Source organism: Micromesistius poutassou, assembly GCF_964030765.1.
Source record: "Micromesistius poutassou genome assembly, chromosome: 12".
NCBI lineage: Eukaryota > Metazoa > Chordata > Actinopteri > Gadiformes > Gadidae > Micromesistius > Micromesistius poutassou.
The window spans coordinates 8,525,881-8,541,252 of record NC_140282.1 but is presented as its reverse complement, the minus strand read 5'-3'; the positions used below and the strand labels follow the sequence as shown (position 1 = coordinate 8,541,252).

At 50.9% G+C, this 15,372-nt stretch overlaps 1 protein-coding gene across 1 annotated transcript; it reads left to right on the top strand.

Moving 5' to 3' along the window:
* Positions 1-127: 127 nt before the first annotated feature.
* On the top strand, positions 128-15,187 carry kifc3 (kinesin family member C3). Its single transcript, XM_084476049.1, has 20 exons — positions 128-315; positions 1,118-1,260; positions 3,982-4,147; positions 4,356-4,462; positions 5,201-5,266; positions 5,801-5,938; positions 6,275-6,535; positions 7,237-7,410; positions 8,829-8,976; positions 9,385-9,515; positions 9,721-9,832; positions 10,253-10,434; positions 10,650-10,754; positions 11,045-11,175; positions 11,455-11,578; positions 11,978-12,107; positions 12,321-12,550; positions 12,710-12,859; positions 13,247-13,373; positions 14,066-15,187. The coding sequence occupies exons 1-20, from the start codon at positions 279-281 to the stop codon at positions 14,086-14,088; spliced, it is 2,685 nt and encodes an 894-aa protein (XP_084332175.1). The 5' UTR covers positions 128-278; the 3' UTR covers positions 14,089-15,187.
* The last annotated feature ends 185 nt before the right edge of the window (positions 15,188-15,372 follow it).

Genomic DNA, 15,372 nt, shown 5'->3' with positions numbered 1-15,372 from the left:
TCTCTCTCTCTCTCTCTCTCTCTCTCTCTCTCTCTCTCTCTCTCTCTCTCTCTCTCTCTCTCTCTCTGAAACGGTGTGTCCCACAGCAGGGAGCCGAGGTGGCGATAGAGGAGCAGAGCGCTGATTGTGTCCAGGTGGAATAGTGAGGGGACATCCAGATGGATTTCAGAGCAGAGAAAGAGGGGCAGGGAGTCCAGAGGGAGAGCAGAAAGGAGCTTTGTTGAGTGTAACTGAGAGGGGTGGAACAGGCAAAGGACTTAACAGTTTTTTTGCCAGGCATGGAATGCTGGCATTATGATTATGGACCGTTGACAGGTGAGAGCTACAACTCCAGGAATGTTGTCAGTGTGTGTGTGTGCTCTGTGCGTCATTGTTCCCACTATGTGTGTGTTGGCAACCTGTCAACGGTGACAGTTTTGTGTTTGTGTCATCAGAAAAAAACGTAATGGTTGCACAGCCTTTTTCTGTGTCAACTTATCCTGTCATTTAAATCGTGCCTCATAACATAGTGAGGCAGGTTGAGGTGAAATATTGAACAGTGCAATGTTGGTTGCTTTTGGTGCAGTTCTGTGAAGCCTTCTTGTGTGCTTGCGCAAACGGCTGCTTGGGAACCCGTTTGCTAATTCTTCTTAATGCTGTGGAGAGTCCTGCTGGTACAGACCGCTGATTGTTCCCTTAGCGATAAGACCCCCCCCCGCACCCCCCTCCATACACATGTTGCCAAGGTGTGAGTTTGGTTTGTGTGCAGCAGGTTAATGTGTTACAGGCCAGTATCGGCCAATGTTTTGGTTTCCATGGTTCTCCCTCTGACAGGTCATTGGTTGAATCTCATGCAGGAAGTTTTCTACAGGATGTAGAAAAATACAATGGAATGGAATGATCAAATGTTCAGCTTAAAAGCTAAATTGTCACAAAACAAGAGATGGTGTCGGGTTTAGCTGTCGGGTTTAGGAGAAGTGGAGCAGACCACTGCCTCAGGGTCTCTGATGTACTAATAAGGTGTGTGTGTGTGTGTGTGTGTGTGTGTGTGTGTGTGTGTGTGTGTGTGTGTGTGTGTGTGTGTGTGTGTGTGTGTGTGTGTGTGTGTGTGTGTGTGTGTGTGTGTGTGTGTGTGTAGCCAGCTCAGTGGACTTCTTGATGAGTGATGGTGAGGACGACGGCTCCTTCCTGTCTCTGCCCGCCTCCGCCTTCTCGCAGCGTCCCTCTCTGACCCCCGACTTCTCGGAGGCCAACCTACCCGGCCAGCAGCTCCTCATACAGGTGAGCCCCCCGTCACGGACATTGTGGGTTAAGATGGGGGTGTTAACTAGGGGTGGGAAAAATAATAGATTCTTCGATGCATTGCGATTCTCTCTAGAACGATTCCGTCTTGATGCAGAAAAATTAATAATCTGAAACAAATTTAACAAAAAAAATATATATATATATAATTTTTTTGTTCACCTTTGTTCATTTGTTCACCTGCTGCAGAGTGCTACAGAAAACTATTTTCTGTCTGCGGGTTCTCTGCGCAGAGGACAGACTTTATCTAATATAAAATATTAGATAAGGTAATTCATCTGTTGATTATCTTTAATGATCATCAAGTAGGAAGTGATTAGCAAACTCTGAGTAGCAAAGTCAGATGTGTATATATATATTTTTGAAAATCCTGCATGGAAATGTACATAAAAAAATTGCTGAATCGAGATTCATCGATAATCGTTTTATAATCGAATCGTTGACCTGAATCGGAATCTAATCGTGAGGTGCCAAGAGATTCCCACCCCTAGTGTTAACGCTCCACACAGCGCTGGCGTACATTATTATTATCTTTATTGACAGTCTCGAGGTCCAAATATAACACACAGTATACAGACAAACATAAAATAAATGACACATAGCACACATGTGTGCTCAATGGTTAAAATACATACTGATGTTGGTTCCAATATTTCCAAAGGGCAGTCTCTGTGCCGTCTCTTCGTTGTGACACCTGTTATTCTTTGTGACGTTGACGTGCCTTTTCCGAAAGCCAATAAGAGCTGGACGTGGGTTTGGAGCGTAGAAGAACGTTCACACACTGTGAAAGGGGTGGAGACTGGCAGAAAATTTGCTAAATTCGTAGAATGCAGGCAAAAAGAGCTAACATTGGCTCTTCAGCAGCATTAGTAGTCTGTAGTCTACAGCAGCATTAGTAGTCTGTAGTCTACAGCAGCATTAGTAGTCTGTAGTCTTCAGCAGCATTAGTAGTCTGTAGTCTACAGCAGCATTAGTAGTCTGTAGTCTACAGCAGCATTAGTAGTCTGTAGTCTACAGCAGCATTAGTAGTCTGTAGTCTTCAGCAGCATTAGTAGTCTGTAGTCTACAGCAGCATTAGTAGTCTGTAGTCTTCAGCAGCATTAGTAGTCTGTAGTCTTCAGCAGCATTAGTAGTCTGTAGTCTACAGCAGCATTAGTAGTCTGTAGTCTACAGCAGCATTAGTAGGCTGTAGTCCTCAGCAGCATTAGTAGTAGTCTTCAGCATCAGTCTGGGACTGGCTGTAGTGTGTGTCTCAGACAGGACAGCCAGAGCAAAGTGGACCGTGGGTAATTAAGGATAAACGTAGGTTGCTACAAACCACTAACTGTCAAGGTCAGAGGGTGTTGAGTGGAGCACAGCTAAACTTGAGGGCTGTAATTGATTTTGATAAGATGATTGTTTGTGAGATTATATACATTTATATTCACTCTGTTGCCAAAGTCAACAGAGTCCCATGGGCTGTATAAAACATATCGTATATTGTTTGAATCAGTTGTCATTATATTATTAGTATTCATTATTAGTCATGTCATTAGATGGTATGTAGTTGTGTTGACACAATAGTATATCAAGTATTTCCATTATGTATTACTTATCTAAGAATATTTAAATAACGCCATCAAATTGGATATGTATTGACATACTGACACTGCCGATAACAAAGTGGATCATACCAATTAAATCAAAGTATGTAAGCTAAGCTGCGGCTTCATGCGGTGCATTCCTCGGCCTCATTCAGGCTGATGGGTTCAGACTGATGCAGTCAGCAAAGCCAGTTCCCTCTCCTCGTACAAAGACGTGACGCGGGCCCGTACCGGTACAGGTCCCCCAGGCGTTCAACAGCACCCTGCCCTGCCTGTCGCTCCCCGTCGGCTGCGGGCCGCTGCAGTGGAAGCAGTGGGGCTGCTGACTCATTCCATGACATTGACACAGCTACACTCACACAGCAGCTGACTGGAGCGGCCCCCGGTGCACCCACTGACACTGTGGTCTGCCGCTTACACACAGGCTGACTGACTGACTGACTGTGTCTGTGTTTAGTCAGTCAGTCCGACTGGCTGGCTGTGACTGACTGTGTGTGTTTAGTCAGTCTGAATGGCTGTCTGACTGTGTGTGTGTGTGTGTGTGTGTTTAAACAGTCCTCTACAGTCCATCACGTTGTTCAGTGTTTCTCGGTCATCTCTCTATCTCTAGTTGACTCTCACTGCCTCATCGTCCCTCTCTCTGTTTTTGTCTCTCTCCCTCGCCCATTCCTCTGCAGAAGGTCTCCTGGTTCCACTGCTGGATGCCTAACGATGTAACGCTCTCCACACTCTGACTCATTAGCGTGTCCCGTCCTGTTTGGTGCTCTCATGTCGTGTAGCCTCATCTGTGCTAGTGCTCTACCTGGTTTTTCCTCGGTTCTGTTGCTTAGGGCTTGGTTCTTGTCTTCATCGCTGCCTCAGCTAGAACTGGCTTAGCATGTTCCACTAGAGACTAGATGCGCTGTGGATGTCGATGCGCTCAATTCGTCACGTGATGCTTTTGAGTAGTGCAAGACCACGTGAGCTAGCACTTCTGTTGAACACGATGGAATCCATGACATTCCTGTGTCTGTGTGTGTGCCTGTGCCTGCCTGTGTGTGCTCGCGTGCCTGCCGGCCTGCGCGCGCGTGTGTGTCCTTGCGTGTGTCCCTGCGTGTGTGTGCGCGCCTGTTGGCAGACCCTGCAGGAGAAGGTGTGTGAGATCCAGGCCCGGCTGCAGAGCGAGGAGCGTTCCCGCCAGCTGCAGCTGCAGAGGCTGCAGCAGAGTCACGAGCAGAGCGTTCTGGAGAACACCAGCATCATCCGCACGCTGCAGGAGGAGCTGCTCGCCACCCAGCCCAGCGGTGAGACCTCCTGTACGGGGAGAGGAGATGCTACTCTAGCTGGTCTAGAGACGAGAGAGACAGTCGTATTAAAGGCCATTTGAGTTTTTATCAATGATGTTGCCATTATGTTGCATTGATAACCCTTTTTGTATTTACAATTGTGTAGAGGACATCATTTTGATTGAAATAAAGGTAAAATAACCACCCTCCATCCCTCTCAACACAGCACCGAGCCCGGCTGAACCACAGGGAGAGAGGCAGCACCACAAACCCACAGAGACCCAGCCCAGCGGCCCGGAGAGAGAGCAGCTCATAGCTCAGCTGCGCACACAGGTACGTACCCCCTGGCCCTGGGGTCCAGCCCGCTCGGCAGTCACATGACACCAGTCACATGAACCCCCCCCCGGCTGTACTGGAGTAGAAAGCCTTTGGATAATCACCGCTATTAGCTGAATACAAACGAGAACGCTTCTCGTTAATCAGAACGGCTTGTCATACTCCTGTGTTCCTACTTGTATTCTGTGCTCGTATTTACGCTGCCTTTTACATACGTTTTGAGATTCAAATGTGTTTTTTTTAAAGAGCACATTGGAAAGTACTGGAAATATACACATTGAATGTGAACAGAGTTGTAGAAGATACTGTAATGCCCTTTAATTTCATGCAGCTAGAATTGCAACAGCACTTATTCTCACTCTTCCTGTCTTGCTAATAAATTACTTTAGTTACTGCTAAATAAAGTAACAATGTAGAGATTGTCAGCCTCATCCACCATCACCTACTACAAATGAACCACACAACCATTTGATGGAACTGTTAAGTTCCCCCATTATACGTTTCTTCACCCTACGATTATCGGTGAAAGACCTCATCAAAGTTGTCGTGTATTGGCTGTCAAAGTTTTCTGTGAATCTGTGAACCGCTAAGAAACCTTAAAACATACCTATTTAATTCAACTTTCTCTTAATCCCTTTTATTTGTTTTCCTTTATTTTCATTGTATTCTCCTCGTATTGTATTTTGTCCGAAAGGCACTCTATAAATAAAGTTTGATTTGATGCGGTGCCTGCAGGTGGAGGAGCTGGAGGTGAAGCTGTTGGACCAGACCCAGGAGGCGGACAGGCTGCGCTCTGAGCTGGTGAGGGCAAAGGGTGGAGAGATAAAGAACGAGGGCAGGGAAAAGGGAGGGAAAACTCACTGGCTGGGCCGCTGAGCAGGCTCACATTCCTGGGTCGGCTGCGGGAAAAAATAACTGCTGCTGTTTGGCAACGAGCACGATAAGGAACACTCCCTCTGAACGGTCAGGATCGTCTATTCACATCCACATTCAGGGCACTTAGCAGACGCTTTTATCCAAAGCGACTTATAATAAGTACATTGGTCAGAAGAAAGAGAAACAACAATATATCTCTGTCAGTACAGTAAGGATGTTCATAGAAACAAGTGCCAAGCACTAACCACCACTAGGTTAACCCATTCCCCGTACACAGCACAGATAGCTAGGATAAGATGCTACACCATGCTATTTTTACTATTTTTAAGTGCAAGGAGGTACAACATACAATAAGTGCGTAAGAGGGGTGTGGGGGGGAGGCTATGCAGAGTCCAGGTGAACTCTGCTGAATGGAAGGCCATGCCTGCGTCTTCTGTGTTGTGTCCTCCCGGGCTGCAGGGGGCGACAGATCTGGAGAAGCACCTGGAGCTTCTGGTGGTCGAGAATGAGCGGCTGAAGCAGGAGCTGAAGGCGTGCCGGACGTCAGCGCCCCCCACCCCGGCCGCCTCCGCCTGCCCCGCCTGCCCCCACGGACAGGTGAGTGTTGACCATCACAGTGTATCTGCTCATTTAAAAATATAAAAACACATAGCCAGGCCTTCACATCCTCCACAACCCTGTGTCGAAAGTTCCAAATAGTTATGAATGCAAAGGAATATAATATTTAAGAAAAATAACAGGGGAACAAAGAAGCAAAGCACTACCATTCAAATTGAAACAACCTTTTTGTGTGTGTGTGTGTGTGTGTGTGTGTGTGTGTGTGTGTGTGTGTGTGTGTGTGTGTGTGTGTGTGTGTGTGTGTGTGTGTGTGTGTGTGTGTGTGTGTGTGTGTGTGTGTGTGTGTGTGTGTGTGTGTGTGTGTGTGTCCCCCAGGATGCAGAGGCCCTGCGCGGCGAGGTGTCCCGCTGGGAGGGCCAGGCCCGGCAGCGGGAGCGGCGTCTGGCCGAGGTGGAGCGCGAGCTGCTGCAGACGGCCGACCAGCGGACGGAGCTGCAGGCCGCGCTAGAGCAGAGCCACGCCCAGCTGGACGAGAGCCGGCGGCGGCGGGGCGACGCGGAGCAGAGGCTCGGGCTCCGCCTCCGGGAGTGTGAGGAGGAGCTGGCCCGGCAGGCCGCCGCGCCGTCACCCGTTAAGGTGAGGCGCCGGCGAGGGGTTGACACGCACATAGGCACCCGGATACACCCGGTCGTTAGGGTGTGACACACACACACACACACCGTCGCAGACACACAAGGCAAGGCAAATTTATTTATATAGCACTTTTCATACACAAGGCAGACTCAAAGTGCTTCACATATAAACATTGTCATACAATAAAAGAAAATAATAGATAAGTAAAAAAGTAAAATAGATAGAAAATAAAGGCAAAGTAAAAAAAAAGCATTTTAGAAAGTGAGAAAATAAAGGCAAAGTTAGTAATAAAATAAAACATAGATAGAAGCATTGTAGATTTAAGATTTAGCAGAAAGCTAAAGCAAACATAAAAGACAAGTAGACAAACGCAGACACAAGTAGACAAACACACACTGCAGAGACACACTGTAGACACACACTGTAGACACACACAGGCAAACGCTGACACACACACACACACCGCAGACACACACATACACACTGCAGATGCACACAGACACACGCACACCCACACTGCAGAAATCCATGCAGACACACACATGCAGACACAGATGGGGAATAGAAAGGACTCTCTCCCTAGGAACCCTTTGTAAGGCCTCGTCTGGCTGATAAATCACAAAGAAACTGTAATGTGAATTCGCTTAGCTTTCAGGAATGTAAAAAACTAATCCCAGTAAGCGTGCGTCTGCTCCACCCTCCAGTACGTGACCCAGACGGTGGAGGTGGAGAACGCAGAGACCGGTCGGGCGCTGGCGGAGGCGCGGGCCAAGAGCGCCGCCCTGACGGAGCAGCTGCTGGTGCAGAGGCAGCTGCTGCGGGAGCTGGAGACGCAGCTGCACGAGTCCCAGAGGAGCTGCACCCAGCTGAGGACCCAGGTAGGCCCCCCCCCTGGTGACCCCCTGTCTGCCCCGGGGTGACCCTCCCGCTGCCCCGCGGTCACCCCCTATCTGCCCCGGGGTGACCCCCTCTCTGCCCCGCGGTGACCCTCCCGCTGCCCTCCGGCCGACCTTCCAGCCCCTCCTGTCCTGGGCCCCCCTCTCTCCTTCGACTCGGTCGGTGGGGGTCGATTCTGGAGCCGCTGCAGGGCTGTCTGTCAGCGGTGAAACCTGCTGAGTTAATAGGAAACGAAAACTAAAGTCCCCCCCCCATCATGGTCTGCGGTCCCGCTGCCCTCTCCTCCCCATCTCTGGCCCTGTAGTTCACCCCATCTCTCTCCGTGCGTTTGGTTGCAGCTGCTCTCGGACAGAGGCCGCCTCTGTGGCCTGCTCTCCGTGGCTGTTGGGACGGACAATGGGGAGGTCATTCGCAGGTTGTCCAAGGTTTGAGCCATCCCCCACCCCCCCCCCCCCAAACCCACCCCCTGCTCCCCTGCTACCCATGATCCACCTGAACCCCCAGGAGATGTCCTCCATATTATTAGTCTTGCCTGTTTTGAGCTCGCAGGTTCCAAAGTCATGTACTGAAAAAACAACTATTGATTGATCTGGTTTGAGAAGGAGAGGGAGGGTTGGTTAAAAATTGCTAGTGACCAGTCAGTCCAGTGCTTTTGGAACCTGTTTGCTTGTAGTCGTCTCCCAGTAAGCTGTCCCTCTTGGTCTCTCTCCCAGTAAGCTGTCCCTCTAGGTCTCTCTCCCAGTAAGCTGTCCCTCTTGGTCTCTCTCCCAGTAAGCTGTCCCTCTAGGTCTCTCTCCCAGTAAGCTGTCCCTCTTGGTCTCTCTCCCAGTAAGCTGTCCCTCTAGGTCTCTCTCCCAGTAAGCTGTCCCTCTTGGTCTCTCACCCAGTAAGCTGTCCCTCTAGGTCTCTCTCCCAGTAAGCTGTCCCTCTTGGTCTCTCTCCCAGTAAGCTGTCCCTCTAGGTCTCTCTCCCAGTAAGCTGTCCCTCTAGGTCTCTCTCCCAGTAAGCTCCCTGGTTCCTCCTGGACGTCCCCCACTCTGTCTCCAGTGTGTGCTCCCAGCAGTAAACGTTCCCAGCCTGTCCTCCTGTGTTTTGTTCGACATCCCAAAGGGGTGGGTGCCGGCTAGCTGTAGATGTTTCCTTTGTCGATTTTATTTAAATTTTATTTTTTTAGAGAGTGATTATGTTGTAGCGCTGTGGTACCTGCAGACAACGGGGCTTTGCGTGGCCCTTGGTTTGCGGATGGCTTTGCTATGTGTGGCTGTAGCCTTTAAGTCTAGTGTGTGTCGTAGCACGTAGTTCGCTCGGCCTTCGTGGCTCGAGGCTAGCTGTGGTGCTCGGCCCCTGCCTGCTCTACGGTGAGCCGCGGCCCCCTCCTGACGCTGTGTCTGGGGGGCAGATCCTGGTGTATGAGGGGGAGATGGAGCGGGCCCAGGGGCAGCTGGAGGCGGAGATGCAGGGCCTGGAGGAGGAGAAGAACCGCGTGATCGAGGAGGCCTTCGTCAGGGCCGAGAGCGAGATGAAGGCGGTCCATGAGAACCTGGCAGGTGGGTGGCTGAGAGGGACCTCACCTCATCTGGACTTTGTGTGTTTGTTCTTTTAAACCCATATTGACACCCGTAGCCATAATCATTTCCTAAATTATTTTTACAAAATATTTAGATATATCTATAGGCCTATAGATAGATTGATGACATATTTTTTTTTTTCGACTTTTTTGACTGGGTTTTTTTTGGTGTCATTTTGCTATGAATTTAGCGCGTCCAAAAATGCAGTAAATCTCAGTTGCTTCATCGCTCAGTTTCAAAAAAATGTGTTAAAATGTCACATTACGAACATTCAAAACCCTGGCTACGGCAGTATTGACACCTCTCGCCCACCCTCCCACCCCCCCGTGGCCCACCCTCCCCCTGTGGCCCACCCTCCCCCCCCCCCCCGGTGGCCCACCTGTGCAGGTGTCCGTATGAACCTGCTGACCCTGCAGCCTGCCCTGCGCACGCTGACCTGTGACTACAACCTGCTGAAGAGGCAGGTGCAGGAGTTCCCCTCCATGCTGGACAAGGCCATCGTGGAGGCCAAGCAGGAGGTGAGTAACCATGGCAACGCTGCCGGCTGTACAAACGTGTGTGTGTGTGTGTGTGTGTGTGTGTGTGTGTGTGTGTGTGTGTGTGTGTGTGTGTGTGTGTGTGTGTGTGTGTGTGTGTGTGTGTGTGTGTGTGTGTGTGTGTGTGTGTGTGTGTGTGTGTGTGTGTGTGTGTGTCTCCCCGTGGCTGAGCTGTCGCTCTCTGCAGATCTGCCAGGTGATCAACGAGGTGAGCGCCGCCAACCAGGAGCTGCTGAGGAAGTACAAGCGGGAGATGAACCTGAGGAAGAAGTGTCACAACGAGCTGGTGCGCCTCAAAGGTAAGCTCCCCGAGACGTAGCGGAGGATTGCTGGGCGCCATGGAAACGGTCCACGTTAACGGGCCCTCAGACTAGAGCGCAGCAGAGGGTTCAAGGCCATGTGAAGGGGCAGACCGATGACGCAGTGGTCTGCCACTCAGAGAGAAGCTTCAAGTTTTTTTTCCATCATCAGATTTTCCATCATAAATTCAAACCAAATCCATTTTGTTTGCATCCATTAAGGAAACAATGTCCATGCTTGCTATGTCTTTAAATTCAGGATGTACGTCACATTGTATTGTTACTTTTGAACTTTTTGAACCTTACTTTTCCGTACTTCTGTGGTGACACCCTACCGTGTGAGTTGAATAAAGCGTGTCCTGAACGGCGACCGGTCACATGATCCCACGTGTAACCGAGGTGTGGTCTCCCGTTCCCCAGGCAACATCCGGGTGTTCTGCCGGGTGCGGCCGGTCAGTCACGAGGAGCACGGCTCGGCAGAGTCCCGGAACATGGTCAGCTTCGACTCGGACGACGACGCCGTCCTCTACCTCTCCAACAAGGGCAAGACCATGACCTTCGACCTCGACAAGGTCTTCCCACCGCAAGCCACGCAGGAAGAGGTCAGTCGGTCGCTGGGAACCATCGCGTGGACGTCTGCGTGCCACCAAGCATCGTTCCGATACCAGTATCGGAAATTCCTCAGATACGTTTTAGATGCCTAAAACGAAGTATCGGGTATCAGATACTCTGATACCTGCTCATTCACTACACAGGCAGAGAACATCACAAGCACGTGGTGTTGTGCTGCGTTGGTTAACGGTCTTTTCCGTCCCAGGTGTTCCAGGAGGTCCAGTCGCTGGTGACCTCGTGCATCGACGGCTTCAACGTCTGCATCTTCGCCTACGGACAGACGGGCTCCGGGAAGACGTACACCATGGAGGTGAGTCGGCTCGTCCAGAGTCACGGTGGATGTTGGAGGGTGAGGTTCTGTGTAGACGTATCTTGGGTCGGGCGCCCGGTGGTTCACCGGGTGGAGCGCGTACCATTAAGGGTTCAGGTTTGATTCCTGCCCGTGGTCCTTTGCGGCATGTCTCTCTCTCTCACTCACTCACTCACACAAATGCAATAAATAAATCGTAAAAATATATCCATCTCTCTATCGATTCGAGCTGCTGGGTCTGAGCAGCGTCTGATGTTTGTTTGCCCCTCTCTCTCTGTTCCCCTCCCTAGGGCGCGGCCCAGAACCCGGGCATCAACCAGCGGGCGCTCCGGCTGCTCTTCTCCGAGGTGATGGAGAAGAAGCCCGACTGGGACTACCGGATCACCGTCAGCATGGTGGAGATCTACAATGAGACCCTGAGGTGTGTGTGTGTGTGTGCGTGTGTGTGTGATAACAGCCCAGGGACTTACTGCAAGTGATTATAAAGACTTAATGTGTTTACTGAACAAACCGATCTGGTGACTCAAAACTGTTGATATTTATTACATTACTTTTATTAAATTCAGGGTCAAGCCCTTGGAAAGAAACTGGCCCTGGGCTTTTCCACTGGCTTCCTACTCCAGGGCTTTCTGTGTCGCTCTCACTGTCTGTAGGAGCTCTGCACGTTGACCCTGACCGTGTTGTGTTCCCCCTTCACCAGGAACCTCCTGGGAGACAACCCCAGCGAGAAGCTGGACATCAAGATGAACCCTGACGGCAGCGGGCAGCTCTACGTGCCGGGCCTCACCCAGATCACGGTGCAGTGCCCAGAGGACATCAACAGGGTCAGCTGCTCTCCGATCGCTCTGATTGCATTACTAACATTACATCGTTCATTAGGCACTCAAGTTCAAAACAGCGGCCCTTGGTCACGAGGGGTTCAACCTCACTGTACAATACAGTAGTTTATACTTTGTTTAGTGCGTGTGCATATAACCGGATAATGGATACAGCGAATGCCATGAGACACATGACTGCCTGTTCCTGTTGAGTTGATGGAATGTCCACAGGAAGGGATTTGCGTCTATCCCGTGGGATTAGGCCTATGTATTAATGTATTAACAAGGACATTGTTCCTGGCTTGTTTACGCCCGCATGTACACATCCCCGCTATGCGTTTGAGTAATGGTGAACTCTGTATTAAGGTCAGTGGTCCACAAAGCTCTGACCTCCTCCTCCTCCAGGTGTTTGAGCTGGGCCACATGAACCGAGCGACCGCCTGCACCAACCTGAACGAGCACAGCTCCCGCTCCCACGCGCTGCTTGTCATCACGGTGGCGGGCTTCAACTCGGCCACCGGGAACCGCACTCAAGGTATGAACCAACCACCACCACACCCACAACAATAACGACCTCCAACAACCATAGCAACAACCACCACAACAACATCCACCACAACAACTGCAACAGCCACCACCACAGCAACAACAACCACCACAACATCATCAACAACCTCCACCTCCAGAGCACGGCAGGTTTAGGTGTGTGTGTGTGAGAATCCCATAAACACGCGCTGTCTCCGCTCAGGTAAGCTGAACCTGGTGGACCTGGCAGGCTCAGAGCGGATCGCCAAGTCGGGCGCGGAGGGCAGCCGGCTGCGGGAGGCGCAGTGCATCAACAAGTCTCTGTCGGCGCTGGGCGACGTCATCAACGCGCTGCGCTGTCGCCACTCCCACGTGCCGTTCAGGAACTCACGGCTCACCTACCTGCTGCAGGACTCGCTGAGCGGGGACAGCAAGACGCTCATGATGGTGCAGGTGAGGGGATCGAACTAGCAGCCTTCCGGTTATCAGCCAACCCGCTCTACCTCCTGAGCCACATGCTGCCATACATGGTGCTCCTCTCCATATATGTTGTTGTGACGACACTGAGAAACCGTATACCTCAGCCCTGTCTCCCCCTCTCCGTGCCTCCAGGTGTCCCCGTTGGTCAGCAACATGAGTGAGTCGGTCTGCTCCCTCAAGTTCGCCCAGCGCGTCCGCAGCGTGGAACTGGGCTCCGCCTCCGCCTTCAAGAGGGTGGAGAACTCCTCCACCTCCTCCTCGCCCACCCATGACAGTGTTGAGGTGAGAGGGTCGCGCCCCAGCTGCTCTGAGCCAGCAGCGTGTGTCTCCTCTGCTCGTCCTGTCTGTGGGGTGGGACTGCATCGCAGTCTGTCCACCTTCTGATGTTTAGATTCTAGTCCCATACTCAAAGGAGGGATGAACGGTTGGAGGAACAATATACTAATGTCTGAACCAGTTGGTCCATGTAGTGTCTGATTTTGTTGTTCATCTGAGGAGGAGGAAGGTTTTAATCGACACAGATGAATGAGATATGCTCATGAAACCATTTCTAGTTATCGATATTGATCACGATGATTACATGGATCACGTCCCACAAGTGGACCCCACAGCAGCAAAGAGGTGACCTATGACCTCTGATCATTCCTCTTTGACCTCTGACCCCTGCAGCTGGACTCTCCGCCCGTGACGCCGGTGCCGCTCCCCATCTCTCGGGCCAGCAGCGCCGGCTCCTCCCTCTCCTCCAGCTCCCGGACCCCCAGCACGCGCCGACGCTCCCAGTCCCAGCTCTCCACAGGTACTCACTCACTCACTCACTCACTCACTCACTCACTCACTCACTCACTCACTCACTCACTCAGACACACACACACTCGATCTCAACGACCAGTGGCCCTGATTGGTCAGTGACGCTGTGTCCTGACGCTGCTGTGTGATTGGTTGGTTCACAGACAGACAGGTAGACAGAGGCAGCCCGTTGGTGGGGGACAGTGGGCAGGTAGGTGGGTCGGCCACCGGCCGGTTGCTCGGCATGGCAGCGCTCCGCATGGCATGGTGCCCAGTGCCCACATGTCACCGGTCACGACCTACCCGTCTAACTCCTCCCCACCGCTAACCCGGACGCCGTCCACAAAGCTTCTGTTGTGCTCCGCTGCAAAGAAATGATAAACCCACACACACACAGCCACGCACACACATGGAGCCTCATGTGTGTAGTGGTGCAGTACGTTGTGCTCTGGTACTGTGGCTTATGTAAGCGTGTGTGCGAGTGTGCAAACGGTGCGTTGTGTGGTTGAATGAATGATGTTGTGTGGCTTCTTTGTGCGTTCCACACAGGGTTGTGCTCTCGTGGGTGTGCTCGTCTTGTACCCGTGTGTCTTGGTGAAGCGATGATGATGTTTCTGGGCTGTAACACAGCAGCAGCGCACTAAACCCTTCCCCTCTCTCCACGGCTTCACTCTCACAGTCGTCTGTTCTTCTGTCCTTCAGGACGACTGAAGCTGACGGCATGAGGAGAATGTCCAGGAGAGACTCCGGCGTGGACACAGCTCTCCAGTAGCAGCTCCCTGAACAACACGTCCCTGCTTTGCTTCACTCCTCTCTGGGGAGGGCAGGATGAGGATGTTTGAAGGAGTGACAGAGTGATGAGGAGCGGGGGGGGAGGTGTCACAAAGCAATCTCTCACCCGCAGCAGTTCACTCTAGTTTTTTTTTCTAAAGTTCCACTGAGACTGCTTCATCAGCATCCTGAACTTCAAGTTGTCCTTGTCAGCAGTCAAACCGAGCAAAGACGTTGACGGGAGGCTGTCAAATAGACTACAGTGGCACTTAAACTGCCCGCACCGACCCATACTGCCCCCCCCCGGACCTTAGATAAGCTCCGCCTCCGTCCGGAAACCATTGGTTACGGCCACTAACCCTTTTTTCTTCCTGATGCCCTAACACAGTATATACTTTGCAATCACAGTATTCCATGGTAAAGTTGCACTTTAAACTTTTAGTTTTGTTTGTTTTTGTGTATTAACATAAGTTATGCTTGATTTCTACAGTATGGGTATAATATGGTATATCTATTTATGTTTTGACATGCTTTAATCTACATTTTTATTTTGCTTAAACTTTTCCAATGGAGGCTGACGTGTTTATCTTTTTGCATTTACCTGAAGGCCTCCTTTTATCCAATCAGGGTACTCCACTGAATCCAAGATGGGGCATATTCTGTCCAATAGGACATGAGCAATAGAAGTGAAGAATGCTGGAGAACACGATCTCTTTAGTATGTTTGGGTTTGAATCCAAAGTGTCACCCTCAACCCCGCATGGAAGAATTTCCGTTCTCTAACACGCGTGGCTTGGTGCTTGACCAAACTAAAACCACGGGACACGCGCATATGCAGTGGTGATCTGAGCTGGGCCGGGTGTATGTATGTGTGTATATAATATATGACTGCTTAGGACTTTGAAACCACTGAACTGGTTGACCGTGTTGTCAGTTAATTGTCGCTAACCCAACGTCCGAGAGGAGGAACGTCTGTCGTGCTCTGCTTGCTTATCTTTGTCGTAGATTTCTAGCCGTGATTTTGTATGAAACCCTTTTTAAATAAACACTCAAAACCAAATGAGTATTGACTGCCTGATCCAGATCATTTGTTTGTCATTTGTATTTTGGCTGTTCTGCTTTGCCTTCTGTGGGACATGAAGTTGACCTCAGAGGGATCTGTGTAGGACCAATACAGGTGTTGCTCATTACACTAATCATTGGTCTTTGTGTACCTGTGCATTGAGTGGACTAGTGATA

Bases quoted from the DNA above. Each gene is read 5' to 3' on its own strand.
- kifc3 (XM_084476049.1), top strand. From the start codon at position 279: ATGGAATGCTGGCATTATGATTATGGACCGTTGACAG. The intron at 7,411-8,828 runs GTAGGCCCCCCC...TCTGGGGGGCAG, and splicing joins GCACCCAGCTGAGGACCCAG to ATCCTGGTGTATGAGGGGGA. The intron at 10,755-11,044 runs GTGAGTCGGCTC...TCCCCTCCCTAG, and splicing joins GGAAGACGTACACCATGGAG to GGCGCGGCCCAGAACCCGGG.